Source organism: Trachurus trachurus (assembly GCF_905171665.1).
Source record: "Trachurus trachurus genome assembly, chromosome: 24".
NCBI lineage: Eukaryota > Metazoa > Chordata > Actinopteri > Carangiformes > Carangidae > Trachurus > Trachurus trachurus.
In genome coordinates this window covers 1869027-1891354 of record NC_139910.1, presented here as the reverse complement: position 1 = coordinate 1891354, position 22328 = coordinate 1869027, and the positions used below count along the sequence as shown (strand labels likewise).

Genomic DNA, 22328 nt, shown 5'->3' with positions numbered 1-22328 from the left:
TCAGAGCAGAGAGTCAGGCTGCAGAGAGGAGGAGGAAGAGGAAGAGGAGGAGGAGGAGAGGAAGCAGTGCATGATGGGACAGAGAGGCTCGTGGGCTCTGAGGGCTTCAGACAGGAGGCGCTGCTCCTCAGAGAGAGAGGCCACCTGGAGGAGGAGAGGAGAGTTATCTATCTATCTATCTATCTATCTATCTATCTATCTATCTATCTATCTATCTATCTATCTATCTATCTATCTATCTATCTATCTATCTATCTATCTATCTATCTATCTATCTATCTATCTATCTATCTATCTATCTATCTATATCCATAATAATACAGATGACTGTACCTCTCTCCTCAGCTTCCTGTTCCTCTGCTCCAACAGCTCACAGGCCTGGAAGAAGAGGAGGAGGAGGAGATCAATGTGAGGATTAGATGAAAAATTAGAGAAACGCCACATGTGCGTCCATTTTTGTTTTTGTAGCATTAATAATAATAATTAAAAGTATAGCCTAGGCTAATTATAATAAAAAAAACTGGAGATCACTGAGCTTTTAGAATAGAATAGAAAAATACTTTATTCATCCCCCTGGAGGGAAATTCAAGTTGTCCAGCAGCTACAAGAACACGTGACAAAAACCTAAACTGTTCTTAGAAGCTCAGTGGCCCCTCACTTGACACTTTTGGAGCGCACACAAACAATCACATTTCATTTTCATTCAGATCCTCATACACATTGAACTGCCACCTGTTAATGACAGATTACAGAGTAGTTGAGTCGCCACTTCCATGTTTCACCACTGTAAAAGGGATAGTTTGTCAAATTGGCCCATTGCCATAATCCCTATAGTCATAGCAGTAGGTTCGTTACCTTTAATTGTCGGTGCAAGCTGTTTTTAGAACGGTGGAGCAGAGCCGTGAACTGACAGAGTTGTTTTAGAGGGAAATACAGAGACTGTTGATGAAAAACTGTCCCTGAAGGCAACGCGCATCAGAGGTTTTACATGAATTTCCCTCTAAAACAACTCTGTGTGGTAACGTTGTGTTATTATCTCATAGCGTGGTGAATGTGCAGCTCACAACTTGTCCACCAGAGCGTTGTGGAGTTGTTGGATTGTGTATTTGATGAGTTTGATGATGAGGGAAACCAAGAAATCCCATAATGAGCCTCCGTAGCGTAGCTCTGAGCAGCTCACGGCTCTGCTCCTCCGTTCTAAAAACAGCTTGCACCGACAATTAAAGGTAACGAACCTACTGCTATGACTATAGGGATTATGGCAATGGGCCAATTTGACAAAATGTTGAACTATCCCTTTAAACACATACCTGGTGCAGCAGGTCTGCTCTCTGCGTTTGTCTCTTGCGACTCTTCTGAGCTGCGACTCTGTTCTTCTCCCTCCTCTTCATCCTCCGACCTTCGTCCTCTGACCCCTGACACACACACACACACACACACACACACACACACACACACACACACACACACACACACACTGTAAGCTCATTGGTCGCCTCCATCCTCCTCTTCCTCCGTGACCTTTGACCTCTCACCTCACAGCCGGTGTCACTCAGGACGTTGCTCCTCTGACAGGACGAGTCGCAGTCCGACATCCCAGCAGCAGCTGTAACGTGGCGGTGGTGGCGTCGCCGTGGGAGACGAGCGGCTGCAGAGTGAGAGAGACGGTGAAACACAGCGGCTCACTTTCACTTCAGCTTCCTGTTCACCTCCGACGGAGAGGAGGAGGAGGAGGAGGAGGAGGAGGAGGAGGAGAGAGGCTTCACAGAAGTCATGTGACCTCACAGAGGGGGAGAGAGAGAGGGAGAAAGAGGGGAGAGAAAGAGGGGGAGAGAGAGAGGGAGAAAGAGGGGAGAGACAGAGGGGGAGAGAGAGAGGGAGAAAGAGGGGAGAGAAAGAGGGAGAGACAGAGGGGGAGAGAGAGAGGGAGAAAGAGGGGAGAGACAGAGGGAGAGACAGAGGGGGAGAGAGAGAGGGAGAAAGAGGGAGAAAGAGGGGGAGAGAGGAGAGAAAGAGGGGAGGGAGAGAGGAGAGAAAGAAGGGAGGGAGAGGGGGAGAAAGAGGAGAGAAAGAAGGGAGGGAGAGGGGGAGGGAGAGGGGGAGAAAGAGGAGAGAAAGAAGGGAGGGAGAGGGGGAGAAAGAGGAAAGACAGAGGGGGAGGGAGAGGGGGAGAAAGAGGGGAGAGAGGAGAGAAAGAGGGAGACAGAGGGGGGGAGGGGGGAGAGAAAGAGGAGAGACAGAGGGGGGAGAAAGAGGGAGAGAGAGGGGAGACAGAGGGAGAGAGAGGAGAGACAGAGGAGAGAGAAAGAGGGAGAGAGAGGGGAGACAGAGGGAGAGAGAGGAGAGACAGAGGAGAGAGAAAGAGGGGGAGAGAAAGAGGGAGACAGAGGGAGAAAGAGGAGAGACAGAGGGGGGAGAAAGAGGGAGAGAGAGGGGGGGAGGGGGGAGAGAAAGAGGAGAGACAGAGGGAGAGAGAGGAGAGACAGAGGGGGGAGAAAGAGGGAGAGAGAGGGGAGACAGAGGGAGAGAGAGGAGAGACAGAGGAGAGAGAAAGAGGGGGAGAGAAAGAGGGAGACAGAGGGAGAAAGAGGAGAGACAGAGGGGGGAGAAAGAGGGAGAGAGAAAGAGGGGAGGGAGGAGAGAAAGAGGGGAGGGAAGAGAGAAGGAGGGGAGAGAGAGAGGAGAGAAAGAGGGGAGAGAGGAGAGAAAGAAGGGAGGGAGGAGAGAAAGAAGGGAGGGAGGAGAGAGAGGGGAGAGAGGAGAGAGAGAGGGGAGAGACAGAGGGGAGAGAGGAGGAGCGTTCTGACAAACTCATCAATAATCTGCATCTTTTACATTTATTCATGTTCATTAAAAAGTCCAATATTTCAACTGTTTTTACATTTTATTTTGAAAGGTCGATACATGAGTTCATATATAAACCCAGAGTGGGCGGGGCTTGGTGTTCGCTTCAGGATGACATCACAGAGTCACAGAAAGTTTAATGAAAATTTGTTTGAAACAAGTGAAAAATATCTAAAACAAGTTAATTTTTAGGTGATGAGTCTTATTTAAAGTGGAAAGAGATTAGTTTTGACTAGAAATGAGACATTTTGACAAGAAATAAGACAAATATTCTTGGAAAGATTTTGAGTTTTTGCAGTGAGCTCATGAAATTGTGTCCATATTTTTTTTTTTTTTTTAATCAAGTACAGTTGGTTAAAATCTGATTTCATCCATCTGAGCAGGAAAAGTTTCTTTCATGAAAGATAAAAAAAAAAAAACTGTTTTTTTTTCCTCATAAATTTGTGACTTTTAACTTGAAAAGTCAGAGTTTTCTCTTCCTGCTCTCGAGTCACTTTCATCTTCTTCACTTCAGTCCTTTGACCGTATTGTTTCCATGGGAACAAACATCCACGGTCCATCAGTGACATCACAGTCACGCGTCTTGTTTCTTGGCGAGCGGCGCGTAGCCGTCCGCGGCTGCCGCCTCCTCCACGGCTCTCTTGATTGGCTGCCTGCTCCTCACGGCGGCGGCGGCGGCGTCTGATTGGCCGAACACCTCCCTGTGGACGTCCAGCGTGGCGGCGCTCGGCTTCATGTTGAGAACCTCACACAGCCCCTCGGCCTGCTTCTGCAGCGTGTTGATCGACTGCACACACACACAGGTGTCAATAAAGTTTATACAAACACTTTAATGCCTCATTTAGCCGCCACTGTTGCCGTGGGTTACCTTGATCACCTGGATGGCCTGCTTCACCATCCCCGGAGCTGCTGCTGACAGATCTCCCATGATGCTCTCTGCTCAGACAAACACAACAGAGCGTTAACAAAATGATTTAGTGTTGCATGAAATCAAAACATTTAAAAAACTAATGATTGTATTTATATATATATATTTATATATATATATATATATATGATGTAGAGGAGTGGTTCTCAATACTGAATAACGTTACCTTTTTAGTAAATGTAAAGTTCAAATTTGGGCCAGTGGCTTAAAATTGTGGAAATATTGAAGATAAATGTCTGTTAAAAAGTGGTATAATTTCTCCCAAAACTTTTAAACATTTCTAGAAAAAGTCCCCCCCCCCCCTCGCCAAAAAATGAAAAATAAAAATAATCTAAAAGAAAGAAAAATGTATCTTAAAAAATATATATATAATAATATATAATATAAAATATTTTTTTCAAATCTAGAAAAAAGCGGTATAATTTCTCCAAAAACGTTAAAACATTTCTTGAAAAAGTCTCCCAAAAAAAGTAAAACAATTAAAAAAAAAAAAAAAATGTAATCTAAAAAAAAGAGAAGATTTAAAAAAAAAAAAAAGTTAAAATATATATATTTTTTAATCTAGAAAAAAGTGGGAAGATTTTTAAAAAAGAGAAAAAAGTTCAAAAATTTGCTAGAAAGAAATGGGTAAAATTTATCGAAAAAAGTGGTAAAAACTGGTAAATCCCCCCCCCCCCCCCCCCAAAAAAAAGAGGGGAAAAAAATGGTGGTAAAAATTTCTCAAAAAATAAATAAATCATTGTGTGGTAAAAATTCAAGAATAAGTTGGGGACCCCACTTTGAGAACCATTGATATAGAGAATGTGCAGCTTTATACAGGTGCATCTCAGTAAATCTGAATATCATGGAAAAGTTCATTTATTGTCAGTAATTCAATTCAAAAAATAAAACTAACACTAATAGATCCATTACACACATTTCATGTCTTTATTTATTTAATTTCTTTTAATTGTCATGATTATGGCTTCACATTTAATGAAGACTTAAAATTCAGTCATTTGATTATTGCAAAAGACCAATTAAAGAAAGTGTTTTTAATATGGAAATGTCCTTCTGAGTGTCTGTCCATCTATTTGCTCTCAATAAGCTGTTGCTGTTGGACTTGAACTAAAGGTTAAAGGACTTTTCAGATGTGTATTTTAGTTTTCTGTGTTCAGACTGAGATTCACTGAAACTCTCAGGGCTGCGATGCTTTCAGGTGCCTCCGCTCAGGGTGGGTGAAACTGTCAAACCGCCCGCGTTAAACGGAAGTGGAAGCAAGAAATGAAAGCAGCGAGCTGTCCAGTGTGAACTCTGTGTGTGTGTGTTCACAGCACAGAGTCAAACCGCACACAAACACATAATATGACACATTCATTTTCCTGTGGTTATTTGTCTTTAATCGTATTATAATGTGTGTGTGTGTGTGTGTGGTGAGAGGATGGGTGTGTACCTTGTTGAGGGTCTCTGGTCACCTCCTGAGGTTTGACCACCTGCTCATAGAGCCGCTGAAACACACACAGCAGCAGCAGCAGTCAGTTTTAGTTTTATTTTTCTTCCCAGAGAAACAACCTGATGATGAACTCACAGTAAAATGTGATTCTAGACTTCACAAACATCAAAACATGACGTAGTGTCTGTTTTCATTCTGCTCTTTACGTCACTAAACAGGGCTCCACTCTGCCCCCACATGGAGACATTCTGCCCCTAAAACCTGAGACAGTGCAAGTACTGTAGATGTTTTGTCTACTTGCGCATGTGCAACCTATGAAGGAATAAGTTTAGGCAAGAAAAAGAAAAGAAAAAAAGTCTTCAAAAAGAGTTTTGACCACAACTAACTTAGTGCAGCGACTGGCGGCTCAGTGTGATTGTGTACATCTTTAGAGTGTGAAGGTGGTTTTCTGAAGTGGTGCAACTGTAAATCAACTTGATTAATTGCCTTATTGTATCCTGTGATACAACATAGGCCTATCCCCCCCCCCCCCTTTCAAAAATGATGTATGAAAGTGGTTTTAAAGGCGACATATTCAGCTCATTTCTGCTTCTTGACATGGTACCTTGATGTCTAAAGTAATGTTAGTAACATGCTTTAGTCAGAAAAACAGCTGGTTCTCTACACACCAGTTTCACAGCCAGTTTACAAAATGTTGATGTAGTTGTCAAAACTGACGTTTAAGGGGTGAGGAGGCAAATACACATACTAAAGCAATGAAAAAGTGAGTTTTGCATAATATGTCCCCTTTAAGTCATATTTTCAGGTTGCACACTTCATCTACATAACGTGACTGCAATGTAGTTGTGACACACACCAGGGTTGATCCACCTGTTGAGCCTTAGAAAAGCTGAAGCTGCTGGTTGGAAGAGAAAGATTTTGTACCTAAATGTGTGATTTTCATTTTCTTTTTGTTAGAACTGATGTTATAAAAATGGTATAAAAAAAAAAACATCGTACAGGAAGTGATGATACGCAGCCCTAGCAACCAGTAAAATGCCTCGCTTTGCCTCCGAAAAGTTCAAGTTAGGAGCCACTATGCTCCTGGTAAAGAAGTTAGTCCTAGTGTATGACAGGATGTGTGTGTGTGTGTGTGTGTGTGTGTGTGTGTGTGTGTGTGTGTGTGTGTGTGTGTGTGTGTGTGTGTGTGTGTGTGTGTGCCTCGGCCCGACACCCACCATGAGTTTCCGTTCAGCTTTCAGCGAGTGGACGACGTGAGGGAGAATCTGTCTGGGGAAGGCTCGGCGCCTCCTGGTGGTCTCCACGACGCTGTCGTCAAGGAGACTCTCCAGGTCGCCGTCCTCGTCCTCTGTGAGACATAGAGACACATCATCATCATCATCATCATCATCATCATCATTATCCAGGGTTCTCACTCTTTTCTTGAAATCATTTTCCAGGACATTTTCAACTCCTAAAACCAGATCTACAACTGCCTCTGACTGGAATCAGGGTTTATACAGGAATCTTGAAGTTCATTCTAAAACCTTTTTAAGACTTTTTCAAGACCTTCTCAATATTTTTCAATAGCTCACCGCCACTTCAAGCTGTAAACATTTACATCAGTGACATCAGTTTTAGTTTGCGATAAAGACTATAGATAGAACAGAATTCAAAAAAGGCTAGGATAATAAATCAAAGGCAAAGTTTATCAAAAAAAAAAACATTTCTCCACTCTCAAAAAACAAAAACAACAATCATCTTTTCTTTTTTATGTACCAGTTCATCTTTGTTTTTTAATGAAATTAATAAATTCACACACTTTTACAATGTTTTTTAAACTCAAATCTTGGACAGCTAATTAAAGCAGAAGTGAGTGATATATTTGTGTTAATATAAGTCTTAAATAGTTGTATCTTCCGACAGCAATCACTTACATAGAGTGTTTGGTCTGAAACACGGGTCTGTCAGTCCCTCTGCTCTGCTCTGAGCCGAAGAGAAAACATTTATCGTATCCTACAGTTTTTATCCAATGAGGAGAGAGAACGGCATGCAGGGCTGTGTGTGCAGCCAAGGAACGCCGTGAATGTGGCGACGTAGCGACGAGGACTGTTATGGTGCGTTCAAGGAAACTCGTATTTTTCCGACCTGTGAAGTGGTACCAGTTCGATCTGGTACGAGTTCACCGGTCGGAAGTTACGAGTGGCCGTTATAGTGACTTTCACCGGTAAAACAGGTCGGAAAAACACGAGTGGGTTGCCTGGAACGCTACAAAGTCGTAAGTTGTGACTTGAAGCTGTAATTTATGATTTCAAAAGCCTGCCTGGAACGCAGGGCATTCAAATGCCCAGACGGGACCTTCATCTCCGGCTACATTTTGGATGGATGGGAAAAGTGGAGAGTCCTCTGCCTTGCCGCACTGGATGTTGAGGATGTCGAAGACGTGTACATATTCACGTTCATGACAATTGGGATGTTCACCCTGGGATGCGGAATCTTCATGCAATACCAGAAAATGAGAAAGATCGCCTCTGAGCAGAGCAACGCGAGGGGGGACAACGCCACCACTCGAAGTGCTGTGGTCGGGATGCGCTCGGACATCTCAGCAGTTCGTGAATACGTGTCAATACTGCGAGCTGACATGGCCAAAACTCGGGAGGATATGGCCAAGTTAAACGCGGCAAAGGCTGCAGAGGAGATGGATGAATAAAAGAAAAAGGCAAAAAAAAAAGAAAAAAAAAGAGGGCTCTCACACCATCCCAACAAATAATACACTGGACTTTGCTCGCTGTCGATTGGACCATTCTGTGACTTTGTGACATGTCAGGCTACAGGAAGAGACTGTTGTTCACTCATGATTGGAAATATGGACAAATGTGCAAACACACACGTAATCTATATGTACTGTCTAGAGCTAGACTGCAGCTCTATGTGCTACCTACTGCTGTAACATGTTATGTCAAAATGTCATAAGTAAAAGAATGCTATATCAAAATGTAAAAAAGCAAAAACAAAAGAAAAAGATTATTATATGATCTGATTATGAAAAAGATTTTATTCTGTGGGTAATGGGGGCGGGACTAGATAAGCTTTTGCTTCTCCCGCTTTCCCTTTCGGCCATGTGTATTGTATTATTTGAACTAAGATGAAGTGTGATGATGATGATTTAAATTGACATGCCCGAAATAAACAAATTGATTGATTGATTGAGCATTAGCGAAAACGACCGGATCACTCACTTCTGCTTTAAGTAAAAATACCTCCAAAATTTAAGACTTTATAAATTAGTGAAAATACTTTTTAATACTTTTTAAGGGTCTCAATTTTCTCAAAATTGATTTATCACCTTTTAATACTTTTCAAGAGCCCACGGATACCCTGGGAATGCATTACAAAAACATCTTCAACTGGATAACTTCATCTCCATCCCGGCCTTCAAAGAGGCCATCTCACACCTTTTTACAGGTTCTTGCTGCTGCTTCCCTACTATTTAACTATTTAACTATCTAACCCTTTTCCTCAGTTTCTGCTTGTTGAATGCCCATACCCGCCGCTACTGGCCTAGGCCACTTTCTCACTTTCTGTGACATGTTGTTTCAATTTCAATTACTGAAACTAACTCTGTCTTTTGGTGTTTCTGTGTTGTAAATAATCTTTACTAATAACCCTGTTCTTTTTATGCTCTCTCAATTTTAGGCTATCTAAAGAATCCTGTAATGTTTGTAAAAATCTTGGCTATTAACTCTTTTTATGTTCTTGTTCTTGCTGAATGTCTGTATAGTTGTGCCTATTTGCTATTGTCCTTTAACCAATCTTTTCTCCTTTACAGCCCTCTTGCCCCTTCCCCAGGTTATATAATGTGCAAATAAAAAACTAACTAACTAACTAACTAACTAACTAACTTTCTGGGACATTTGACTTTTCTCCCTCAATTTCCATGTGTTTTCCATGACTCACCTTCAGCATCAGGAGCTTCCTCCCAGCTCAGTCCCTTCACCACAACGTTGTCCTGAACCGCCGCCTCAAAGTTCTGCACAGACAATAATCACCAATAATCAATAATACACATTATTAACTGTACATTATGTCTATATGATCTGATTATTGATCAATCTGTGGATTTATTGGGTCGTTCTGTCAGACCGTGTCGCGGTGATTTCAAGTGGGCTGGGCTTGTCAATATCTCAATGCTTTGAAAGGGTTTTGTATCGCTCCCAGACCAGTACAAATGTTTCATCAATAAAAATATTTAAACGTTACACAAAGCCTTGTCTCACACTGATCACTGCCCTGATTGCAAAACATGTAACCCTAACCCATATAAAAAATCTTCAGATGATGATAATACTTCGTAGTTAGACACCAACAAAACAGACACTCACTATCAGACTTTATATTACAACATTCTCTTTCTACTGTTTAGATTGACTACAGTAACATTATATGACACAAGTTTGGTGAGAGAACATACATTTTATTAAAAACTGAATGAAACAATGAGACGTGACAGTCATGACGTCATGACGTATTGTCAATTATTCCCTCAACAGCCAGCAGATGTCACTGTTTTGACTGTATTGAATGAGCCGGTGCATATTCTCATTTGTCCAGGTCATAGTATTTCAAAGGAGGTTAAATGGAAAGCAACTGGACTTAGTTATTTGTCTAGGAAGACGTTTCACCTCTCATCCAAGAGGCTTCATCAGTTCATGTACGCAGCTAACCAGGCTGGGACTGGTCCAACTATCTGGTGTGGAGACTCACTATTTAACCTCTTGTGTGGGCGTTTCACAAGGGTGATGATGTCACTGGTTCCCTTTTGTGCTCCAAGTGCCAACGACAGTCGTTGGAGTGACAGTCGTTGGTGGGAAGTTGGTTTCGACTTCGTTAGTGCCCTATTGTGTTCTAACGACAGTCATTGGAGTCACTTGCCACTTGTGAACAGTGGTTGTTCTTTGAGGCTAGATGGTTGAGTCTCCTGGGAAGGGATGAAAGGGCAGCATTGTAAATTGGAGACAGGTGGTGTCTCAGACCTCCTCCCCTGTTGAGGGACGGTTTTTCTACTTTTACAAAAATGGCTTCTTTAACTCCTCTTTCAAACCATCTGTCCTCTCTGTCTAGGATTTGGACATTGCTGTCCTCAAAGGAGTGGGCTTTCTCCTTGAGATGTAAATGAACAGCAGAGTCCAGTCCTGAGGAGTTTGCTCTCCTGTGTTGGGCCATGCGTTTATGCAGTGGTTGTTTTGTTTCTCCAATGTAGAGGTCTTTGCATTCCTCGTTGCATTGGACTGCATACACCAGATTGCTTTTGTGGGTGTGTGGTGTTCTGTCCTTGGGATGTACCAGTCTCTGTCTGAGTGTGTTGCTGGGTTTGAAATACACAGGGATACGGTGTTTGTTAAAGATCCTCCTGAGTTTTTCTGATACTCCAGACACATATGGAATGACTATGTTTTTTCTCTTGTTTTGTCTTTCTTTCTCAACCACTTTGCTGGTTTTCTTTCTGGAAACAGCTGCAGTTTTCACAAAGGTCCAGTTAGGGTAACCACAAGTTGTGAGGGCGCCTCTCAGGTGCTTGTGTTCTGCCCCTTGGGCCTGTGAGCTGGTGGGCACGTTATCAGCTCTGTGTTGCAAAGTTCTGATAACACCAAGCTTATGTTCCAGAGGATGGTGAGAGTCGAAAAGTAGATATTGGTCTGTATGTGTGGGTTTTCTGTATACCCCAATGTGGAGGCTCCTGTCCTTTTTCATATGGACGTCACAATCTAAGAAAGGCAGACTATTGTCCTTTCTTAGATTGAGCTGATAACGTGCCCACCAGCTCACAGGCCCAAGGGGCAGAACACAAGCACCTGAGAGGCGCCCTCACAACTTGTGGTTACCCTAACTGGACCTTTGTGAAAACTGCAGCTGTTTCCAGAAAGAAAACCAGCAAAGTGGTTGAGAAAGAAAGACAAAACAAGAGAAAAAACATAGTCATTCCATATGTGTCTGGAGTATCAGAAAAACTCAGGAGGATCTTTAACAAACACCGTATCCCTGTGTATTTCAAACCCAGCAACACACTCAGACAGAGACTGGTACATCCCAAGGACAGAACACCACACACCCACAAAAGCAATCTGGTGTATGCAGTCCAATGCAACGAGGAATGCAAAGACCTCTACATTGGAGAAACAAAACAACCACTGCATAAACGCATGGCCCAACACAGGAGAGCAAACTCCTCAGGACTGGACTCTGCTGTTCATTTACATCTCAAGGAGAAAGCCCACTCCTTTGAGGACAGCAATGTCCAAATCCTAGACAGAGAGGACAGATGGTTTGAAAGAGGAGTTAAAGAAGCCATTTTTGTAAAAGTAGAAAAACCGTCCCTCAACAGGGGAGGAGGTCTGAGACACCACCTGTCTCCAATTTACAATGCTGCCCTTTCATCCCTTCCCAGGAGACTCAACCATCTAGCCTCAAAGAACAACCACTGTTCACAAGTGGCAAGTGACTCCAATGACTGTCGTTAGAACACAATAGGGCACTAACGAAGTCGAAACCAACTTCCCACCAACGACTGTCACTCCAACGACTGTCGTTGGCACTTGGAGCACAAAAGGGAACCAGTGACATCATCACCCTTGTGAAACGCCCACACAAGAGGTTAAATAGTGAGTCTCCACACCAGATAGTTGGACCAGTCCCAGCCTGGTTAGCTGCGTACATGAACTGATGAAGCCTCTTGGATGAGAGGTGAAACGTCTTCCTAGACAAACAACTAAGTCCAGTTGCTTTCGATTTAAACTCCTTTGAAAGACTGTATTGAATGCGTCGAAGCAGTGCATATTCACTTTGGGGGCAACTGTCTATGTCAAAATGCTTCAGTGCTTCAGAAAGCTTCGGTTTCACCACCACTAATAACGAGGTTGTGCAGGCTGTTTCTTCTTTCTTTTGAAGCTTCCCTGTGGTATATGAAACATTATGTATATATCTACTGTATTTATATGTCTATGGGCGATTCCAGGTCTCTCTAAATCTCTCTGTCAGTGTCCTCGGCTCTTGGACGAGTCGACTCTTCTTAGTTTTCTTTTGACTCTGTCGGAATAAATCTAGTGAGGACCTGGTCGTGTCCAGTTTATGGTGAAATGTTCCTTTAAATTCCAGATTAACAGCACTAACAGATAAAACGGTTCATTCAGACCCTTCTGCAACCGATGCATCAGGATCAGTTTCTGAAAGTCTGGAGAAGCTCTTTGCTTTTCCCCATCATGTGTGACACCTTGGTGATGAGAAACCTTTTCATAGGCGTCGGTTTAGACTAAACCATCTGATGTTACTTTACTCTGATTAGGGTTACTCACAGGATGACTTTCTATTCTAGGTCTTTTGTGCCTTCTGCCATTAGTTTGTTGAATGCTGAGCTGTAGTTTAGTACTGTTGTTGACAATGTGTTTTTATGTATATTGCTGTACTTATGTATTAATTATAGCCTACTTTTGTACTTTTATCTACCTGATCTCAATTTTGCACTGTCTTGTACTTTCCTCCTCAATTGTATGTATGCTTGTGTATGTGATTGTGGTGTGGTGGTCAGCTGTAGAAACAGAATTGCCATATGGGATAAATAAAGTAATCTCAACTCAACTCAACTTAAACACTGACAGACTCCAGCTGCTTCTTTACCTTTCTGCTCCTCCTCCTTTTCTTCATGTGTCCAATACTCATTCCCTGTGTCCTTTCACTTTATTACACATTACTTAATTTATGGACATACATGTTTTGATGTCTTTGTATGTGTGCATTAGTTGGGTTGTTGTCGACATCTGCTGAACATTTCATGTCAGTGGCTCGATTAGAGATATATTGTCTATTGACTCGTTCAATACTTATTTTCCCTGCAGTATATGAAACATAATGTATATATATACCGTATATATATTTGTGTGTGTGTGTGTGTGTGTGTGTGTGTGTGTCTGACCGCCAGCAGCTCCTGTAGTAACTCCCTCCTCGTCTCGTCTCTCAGCTCGGTCTGTCCGTCCAGAACCGTCTGTAAAACCTGTTTATACCGGTTCATCTGCTGCTGCAGCTGCTTCTTGCTGCTCACCGCGACTCTCTGCTCCTCCTCTACACATCTATCTGTCTCTATCTCCTTCTCCTTCTCCACAGCCGCCGCCATGTTTTACCGCCAACTGATGTTTATGTTTTTAACGGAAACCGGAAGTGAACGCCTGTCCGCCTGCTAGAGTCTTCCCCTCGAAAGGTTCCTCTCTGCTGTTAGCTCCGTGTTCAAACACCTCAAAACAAACAAATATCGTAGTTTTTTTTAATTAATTATTCACGTTATTTGTTGTGTTAATGTTGTGGTTTTAAATGGAACACGGCTTCGTTGACTCTCACTGTCACATTTCAGCGCGGGAGTTTGAAGAGGTAGGACATTATAATATAGGCTAATAATAATAATAGCACTGAGCTAACAGCTAACTAATGTAAACAACAGGAGAAAGTGGCTCAGGAAGGATCACAGGTGTTGATTCTAGCTTGTAACACTGCAATATTTTACCTTAAACTCACTGTTTGTCATTTTTAAGTCACATTACAGTTGGAATCTACAGGTTTTCTTACTTTTTTCTATAATGTTTGTAGCTAGTAATGTGCCCACTTTTCATGCCATACTGAGAAACTGTAAGTAGCCTACACATTAGTTATTTTTTTCTTGTGTTCAGACAATAAAATCAAGAATGATGTTACCTGCTTGACAGTTTCGACTGCAGGTAACACCATTCTTGATTTTATTGTCTGAACACAAGAAAAAAATAACTAATATATAGCCTACCAGAAGACAAAAATGAACATAATCAATCTAACAGTAAGTACAGATTCATGTGTCAAGTTGACTTATCCGGTCAAAGTGTGGGATCATTATGGCTATACAGGTACATTTGTGTCTTTATTATTCAATCATAAATAAATAAAATAAGTTAATTTAAACAAAAAAAGATATTTTCAATCAAAACAAACTTCACTTCAATAAAAAAAATATATATGTGAGGCCCCAAAATGCGTTTGAACCCTTTTTTTTCTTTGATTGAAAATGTTTTCTTTGATTAAAGTGAGTTATTATTTGATTGAAAATATATTTTTTGTTTAAATCAACTTTTTTTTGATTGAATAATAAAGACATAAATATACCTCCATACATGGCCCCAGCAGCTGTACCTGCACATATAGTAACACAAAACATTTGTCATGCTTCTGGGATTAACTGCCTGTATGTGTTTTTAAAATTTGCTGTATTGTTTATTTATTGTATTGTCTGTGTCTTTGTATTTTTCTTTTATTTATTATTTTTTATAATGAACCTTAGTCTGTAATAAAGTTTTCTATCTATTTTAGTCTTTTCATTGTGCAAGCAAAGCAGTGACTCTAGTTTTTCCTTCTCTGCAGGACCTGGAGGATGTGATCCAGAGGACCAGAGAGGTCGGTGAACTAGACATGTGGTTGGAGTTAATGCAAGTCTTATATACATATATAACACTATGCTATACTGTGTGTGTGTGTGTGTGTGCAGGCCGGGGTAAAGACTCTCATTGCTGTTACAGAAGAAGTCAGTGAGTTCGACAGAGTTCTGCAGCTGCAGCAAAGGTCAGTGTTGTGTAACCGGTACCTGAACATACAGCCGAGTGGAGCGTCGTCTCGTTAACTTATATCACATAGTTTTATACATTTTACAGTCTGCTGACTCGTCACAACGCAGGAAGTTCATAAAGAACATGTGATGATAAACCTCATGGGTTAATGTGATGTGAAGAGACAGTTCAGAGAGTTCAGTTCTCTCCTCTTTAAAGGGATAGTTCACCCAAAATTGAAATTTCTCCCCCTCATGTGGACTAAGGGCTGGGAGAAGTTTCAGAGTCCTCCGTGGCTTCTCTGAGTCACAGGGGGTCTCGGCGTAGCAGTGCATGTCCATATAACGGTTGCAAATGGATACCAACTGTCTTCGTAACAAAAAGACACACCAAAAAACATCCAAATACCTCCATGCTGCTCGTATGTAATGTCCGTCTTGTATTGAAGCCCCGAAATGTGAAATTGTCCCAAAAAAAATTAAATAAGTCTATATTTCAAGCTTGTTTGTAGCGGAAGCTTCTCGAAGCTCCTCTTCCCGGTTCGTCAAATTCGGACGAAGAGGACAGACCCTGGTTTGTCCAAATATGACGAACCGGGAAGAGGAGCTTCGAGAAGCTTCCGCTACAAACAAGCTTGAAATATAGACTTATTTAATTTTTTTCAGAACAATTTCTCATGTCGGGGCTTCAATACAAGACGGACATTACATACGAGCACTATGGAGGTATTTGGATGTTTTTTGGTGTGTCTTTTTGTTATGAAGACAGTTGGTATCCATTTGCAACCGTCATATGGACATGCACTGCTACGCCGAGACCCCCTGTAACTCAGAGAAGCCACAGAGGACTCTGAAACTTCTCCCAGCCCTTAGTCCACCTGAGGGGGAGGAGATAATGAGTAGAAACTTGAATTTTGGGTGAACTATCCCTTTAATGTGACGTGAAGAGACAGTTCAGAGAGTTCAGTTCTCTTCTCTTTAATGTGTTTAATGTATAGACTCAGCGTGTTGTCGTCGTTGACCCGTGCAGCAGCTGTCAGCAGCTGGACGCCGCCGCCTCATTGTTCTGGTTCTTTTCTCACAGATATCCAGATCTGGTGGCTCCATGTTTTGGGATCCACCCTCTGCAGGGCAGCGGGGCGGGGGGGCCGGGGGGGCCGCGGCACCGCAGCGCCACGCCTCAGGTAGTAAAACACTCGGCTCCACATCCGTCCTTTGATTGTTCTACTGGAGAGAGAAACTGGATCTAGGAGACTCAGCGTGACTGAGCCGGTTTGTTTTCATAAAGTAAATAATGTTAAACACTTAACACAACAGACGCTCCGCTGGAAACATTCAGATTCACTTTAAATAAATAAACTTTGGTCTCTGACTAAAGATGATCCAGTGTAGGAGGCAGGATTAACTCTGAATTAATTAATACCGTAATACGTCTAACTCACTGACCTAAACTCCAGCTTTTATTTTGAAAGAACCGACAATGGGCCAATTTGACAAAATGTTGAACTATCCCTTTAGGATAGTTCAACATTTTGTCAAATTGGCCTATTGCCTATTGGCCTTTTTATTCTGCCTATTGTCGTCATAGTCATAGCAGTAGGTTCGTTACCTTTAATTGTCGGTGCAAGCTGTTTTTAGAACGGTGGAGCAGAGCCGTGAGCTGCTCAGAGCTACGCTACGGAGGCTCATTATGGGATTTCTTGGTTTCCCTCCATCAAACTCATCAAATACACAATCCAACAACTCCACAACGCTCTGGTGGACAAGTTGTGAGCTGCACATTCACCACGCTATGAGATAATAACACAACGTTACCACACAGAGTTGTTTTAGAGGGAAATACAGAGACTGTTGATGAAAAACTGTCCCTGAAGGCAACGTGCATCAGTGGTTTTGCATGAATTTCCCCCTCCCTATTTGATGAGTTTGATGAGGTAAACCAAGAAACAATTAAAGGTAACGAACCTACTGCTATGACTATAGGGATTATGGCAATGGGCCAATTTGACAAAATGTTGAACTATTATTCCTTTAAACAGCAGGAAACTCAACTCAGGTCGTTGTGTGTTTCCTCAGGATCTGGACGCTGCTCTGCCACTGATCTACAAACACAGAGAACGCCTTGTTGCTATTGGAGAGGTACACACACACACACACACACACACACACACACACACACACACACACACACACACACACACACACACACACACACACACACACACACACTGACGTAAACTGTTACCATGAACCTGAACCTCTTTTTTAATCTTTTTACCCTGAAAAACAAAGTTAAAGACCTTCAAAGGAGCTTAAACCAAACTCACTGTCGAGGTCTGAGGCTCTAATTGGTCCTCACCAAGTTTCCATGTAGACACACACACACACACACACACACACACACACACACACACACACACACACACACACACACACACACACACACACACACACACACACACACACACACACACAGACACACACAGATCTTAACTTTAATGTGACTTCTGGAAAAGTAAGAAGGATTAAACTTGTTAAAACTCCCAGTTCACCTCGTTAATCCTCTCTGTTGGGAAAAGTTAATGAACTCAGTCAGTCACAGTCTTTCTCACGCACACACACACACACACACACACACGTACACACACACACGCTCTCTGAGGCTGTAGATCCTCCTGTGTGTGTGTGTGTGGAATGTGTCTGAGTCAACAGTCCCAGACTCCTGTTGTATTTGGAGATTTGAAGGTCGGAGTTCTCAGCGCCGCCGGGCCCTGAACGCACCACGCTGTGACACAACAACACAACCGACCGACCAAGATTCAAGATTCAAAGAGTTTATTGCCACGTCAACAAGTAAAAATCAAGTTGATAGGAATGTGTCTTGGTTTTTGCTCTCACAGAAAAACAATACAGTACTCCCACCACATACACCACAATAAATAATACATAAAATGCCGTACAATGCAATGTACGCGGAGGACGATACCCAGCAGCGTCACATTCAGCATAAGCGCCAGTGCGAGGAGAAAGTGCAAGGTGATTAGTGCAAATTCACAATAAACCACTGTGACACTCAGACGACGGTTTCAGAGACTCAGTGTTTTCTTTGTGAGGGGAAAAGATCTTCTCACAGGAAACAGTTTAATGGATGTTTTAGTTAGTTAGTTAGTTTAGTTTACGTTTATTTCGGACATGTTAAAAGAAATAAAACATAATACAGAAATGGACAGACATAACAAATAAAAACTTTGCAAAGACAACATATGAACAAAATAAAATAAAATAATTGAAAATAAAGATAATTTGATTTTTTTGTTTATTTGTTTGTTTTTTCATATCCGAAAAGGAGTGGGAAGAAGTAAAACTTATTTACTCCCACCCCTTATTCATAAATTATCTATCAAGTTATCTAGTCATTATAGTCTATACAATAAATTAATTTATGAGTTATTTAACTGGATTTATTCTAATATATTATTATATTTAAATACATATAGATGTATTCTAACATATGATTACTAATCTTTATCTCTCTATATAGTCATACAAACACATTCATACATACAAAGACAAACTGAAAGTAACATGAACAGAGCAATAAATAAACTAAGTCGGTAAATAATACCCAAATAAATAATAATAAGCACCTTGTGGTTGTCAGACACCCTCATTTCTGTACTGAAAATAATTTCTTTCTCTTTTTGAACTGGATTATAAATGTTTCATTATTTCCTGACAGTTCGTCTCCTTCTGTCTGAGGCTCCTCTCGTCTTATTTTATTTTATTTAATCTGATGTGATGTGATGTGATGTCGTTGTCGTTGTTGTTGCAGATCGGTCTGGACTTCACTCCGTGGCTCGCTCCCACTCAGCAGGACCGAGACGACCAGATGTCCGTCTTCATCAGACAGCTGCAGGTCGCCAAGGAGCTGGAGCTGCCTGTGTGAGTCCAGGAGAACTCAGTAGAGCTCAGTTGGGCCCTGTCCCAATTCTCCCCCTAGCCCTAAATATTTGCCCTAACCCTATATTTTGCGCGTTCTCGTGTACAGTAGGGTTAGGGTGTCCCATTACTCTAGGGAGCAAGGGGAAGTGCGATTTTGCCCTTAAAAGTTAAACAGGTAGCTAACGGTTAGCCCGGCTAATCTATGATAACCATGACTAATTACAAAAATTGTTTAGACTGAGATAAACAAACACAGCCAACGCAACAGGCAACACAAAAGCTGGAACCGCCGGCATTTTTCCTGAATGAAAGTAGCACGCTCCACCGGTATAATTGTAAACATGTGACGTATTTTAGCACGTTCGCTACGTTCACTACACTAGTGGTGTCCCGTTTCCATAGGGAAAGATTTTCAGCCACTTTCCCTCAACGAGGGGAATTTACGGTTGAGGGCACTCAAAACCAAGTGGAAGTTTTAAGGGGGAGAAATGGGACAGGGCCTTACACTCAGTAGAGCTCAGTAGAGTCCAAACCTGCAGCGATTGTCCTGTTCATCTTCTCTCTCTGTGCAGGAACGTCCACTCACGATCGGCTGCTCGAGTCGTCATAGAAACGATGAGAGAACAAGGTGTGTGTGTCTCAGGTGCAACATACACACATACACACACACACACACACACACACACACACACACACACACACACACACACACACACACACACACACACACACACACACACAGGAGGTTGGTGACTGTGTGATTTCCCATCAGGCATCAGTGCTGCTCTGCTACATAACTTTGCCGGGCGGCGGTCGGTGGCTCTGGACGGCGTCCGGGCCGGCTACCTGTTCTCCTTCCCACCGGCCGCCTGCAGCAGCCGACAGGTGAGCCTGTTTCCATAGTAACATCTGAGGTCATCAGCCACAGTGAGTGATGAAGCTGCAGTTTCAGGACTGTTTGATTTTCGTCACAGCACCACCTATGTTCAGAAGGACTGGAGAGGATTAGATAAAAGTTGACCACTACTATAAACTGATCTGCAAGTTAAAGGAGTAGTTCACCAAAAAATGAAATTCGACACAAAAACCTCCATAAAACTACACAAAAACCATTTAATATTCCTCCACACTGCTCGTCCACTGCAATCCAAGTGTCCTGAAGGGAGATAGTCCAGAGTTTACTGGAAACTACCTCATTTAGGCAAGTCCGGTCACGTCCGCGTGCATCACATGAACGCGAGAGCACGCACCAGGCAAATTCAATTCAATTATAACGCGTTACATTACTCAATAACTATAAAAAGGTAATCAAATTACAGTAACGGGTTACTAAAGGTCCTTTCACAATGGAGACGCATTTTTCGTGTGAATAATTTACACGTCAGTATATTTTTTTCGAACCCTGGTTTTCATCACGAGTCCTTTCACACCGACTGCGAATGTTACGCTGCAAAAATGCAACATAATTTTTTTTTCGCAGTGAGGTAGATTATTCTGAGTTTTCTCCCGGCGAATAAACGCATCAACCAATCATGTTGCGTGAATATTCACCACCGAATGTTTCGCAATTTTGTGTCGTTTATTCAAATAAAAATAACCCTCCGCTCAGTAGGTGGAGATGGAACGGTCCTGAAACTGCAGCGTTGTCCTCTATTGGACGAGGGAGCAGGAAGTGATGTCATGTGACTGCAGCTCCACTGTGATGATGTCACAGAGGGAGAAGCTGATCAGACAGATTCCTCTGGAGAACATCTGTGTGGAGACGGACGCTCCGGCCCTGGGACCGGACTCACAGGTGAGTCTGACTGACTGACTGTTTTCGAAACCGCATACTACCGTACTGCCTACTACATACTGCGTTAGTATGTACTGCATACTGAATGTGGGATTCAGTCTGCTGCTTCAGCAGACCGACACCGTTATCATCGCAGTATGCAGTATACAAGTTTCCCAGAATGCATTTCGCGGCAACCGGTAGCAGTAGCTGTAAAACAGGCTAAAAGCTGTTTTATTTCCCGCTCTAGCGCTGTTATTACGTAACTTTATTAAGTTTTAATATTTGTTCATGTGAGAAAGTAACTGTTGAGATCCCAAATATACGGCCGGTTTATCCAAACGACGGCTGTTTAGAAGTTTGCTCCGATGTTTTTCGGAGAAGTGAAGCTCCGCAGCGACCGGGACATCACAGAGGCAGCAGCCGCTCTGCAGAGCTGCTCGGCCGGCCAACCTCCGTCCTCATCCCGGGGGAGAAAACCATCGCTAATTAGCTTACCCACAGGTTTTTAGATGTTGGTCTCATTGATGAAATCTAACAGCTGTATCAGTAGCATTAGTTAGTCTGAATGTAAAGTGAAGCTTCCTGTGTGTATTGGACAGAAGAGCAGCGCTGCCTCGGGGCTCTGGATGCACAGAAATCACCATGTTTACAAAAAATAAAAATAAATGTTTTACAATGAACACATCAGTCTGCATTAAGTTTTATTTTATTAAACTTTATAACATATTACAGTCCACGGCAAAGATACTTCACTACCGCCTTTGGTTACGGTTAGACGTCAGGAGAGCATTGCATTGTGGGATACAGTACACAATGTAGACTGGTCAGATACTGGAGATATTTCCCGAATCAGTACGACATTCAGGAATTTTTCGCATACTGCAGATTTTGCTTTTGTTTTCATACTACGTACTGCATTTTGGCCAAATCAGTAGGCTACGTACTAGCAGTATAGTATGTGGTTTAGAATACATCCCCTGACACCTGTCTTTGCTAAGCCCCGCCCCCCTCGCTCTGTCACTTCCTCTCTCTCTCTCTCTCTCTCTCTCTCTCTCTGTCTCAGGTGAGGAACGAGCCGTGTAACGTCGCTCTCTGCTGTCGCTACATCGCCGAGGTCAAAGGTCTGACGCCGCAGAAGGTTCAGCTCATCACCGCACAGAACGCACACAGACTCTTCCCCAGGGCGCGCACACACACACACACACACACACACACTGTGACACACTGGACTGAAGCTGGTGTGTCGTCGTCGTCGTCGTAGTAACCAAATAAAACCACCTGAGCTCTGAATAACGCTCGCTCTGTGTGTCTTTGTTCTCTGTGGTTTGGAGGGTTGTTTGACTTCCTGCCTGCTGGGTGTGGTTACCGTGGCGACAGGTGAACTCAGGTGAAGCAGGTGTGTGTTTCAGGTGTGGTGTGGTTTTTGGCCTGAGGGAGGTGCACACACACACACACACACACACACACACACACACACACACACACACACACACACACGAGACGAGATGAGACAGATAAAACGTGCGACAGGAAGAAGTCCAGTGTTGTGTTCAGGGTCGACAGGTGTTTTTATTACAACATGTTTATGTAAAAATATTCAAACGCTGCAGGTGGAAGCGGAGGAGGCCTAGGTGAGGCGGAGTCGACTCGTCTGTCTACACCAGGTGGGACTCGTCTGGAGGAGGATGACATCACACCATCAGTTATGACATCACAGCAGAGTCAGAGTTTGTTCAGGTGTTGTAATATAGCCTAATGTTTGACTGGAAATACTGTGAGTGAGTGTTGCATTCAAGGACACCTGGGAACTCAC

At 42.6% G+C, this 22328-nt stretch overlaps 3 protein-coding genes across 5 annotated transcripts; 1 reads left to right on the top strand and 2 right to left on the bottom strand.

Annotated features, from left to right (window-relative positions):
• batf3 (basic leucine zipper transcription factor, ATF-like 3) lies at nt 1-1595 on the bottom strand (the record flags this gene model as incomplete). The annotated part of the gene is made up of 4 exons (XM_084000169.1): nt 1-144; nt 334-378; nt 1311-1415; nt 1536-1595. The coding sequence occupies 4 exons, from the start codon at nt 1593-1595 to the stop codon at nt 1-3; spliced, it is 354 nt and encodes a 117-aa protein (XP_083856295.1).
• A 1501-nt stretch (nt 1596-3096) lies between these two features.
• Nucleotides 3097-13374, bottom strand: nsl1 (NSL1 component of MIS12 kinetochore complex). Its single transcript, XM_084000378.1, has 6 exons — nt 13150-13374; nt 9141-9213; nt 6422-6552; nt 5205-5259; nt 3713-3780; nt 3097-3631 (listed from the first exon to the last, which is right to left on the bottom strand). Exons 1-6 carry the CDS (start codon nt 13345-13347, stop codon nt 3419-3421), a joined length of 738 nt encoding a protein of 245 aa, XP_083856504.1. The 5' UTR covers nt 13348-13374; the 3' UTR covers nt 3097-3418.
• Nucleotides 13375-13409: 35 nt separating this feature from the next.
• Nucleotides 13410-21791, top strand: tatdn3 (TatD DNase domain containing 3). 3 transcript variants are annotated; one of them, XM_084000972.1, is made up of 10 exons: nt 13410-13598; nt 14616-14648; nt 14740-14813; nt 15881-15980; nt 16873-16935; nt 18629-18738; nt 19311-19366; nt 19511-19623; nt 20453-20533; nt 21579-21791. In XM_084000972.1, exons 1-10 carry the CDS (start codon nt 13542-13544, stop codon nt 21774-21776), a joined length of 885 nt encoding a protein of 294 aa, XP_083857098.1. In that variant the 5' UTR covers nt 13410-13541; the 3' UTR covers nt 21777-21791. The 3 variants fall into 3 exon arrangements, with proteins under 3 accessions (XP_083857098.1, XP_083857100.1, XP_083857099.1); XM_084000974.1 differs by having other exon boundaries at nt 20431-20533; nt 21579-21734; XM_084000973.1 differs by having other exon boundaries at nt 20428-20533; nt 21579-21734.
• The last annotated feature ends 537 nt before the right edge of the window (nt 21792-22328 follow it).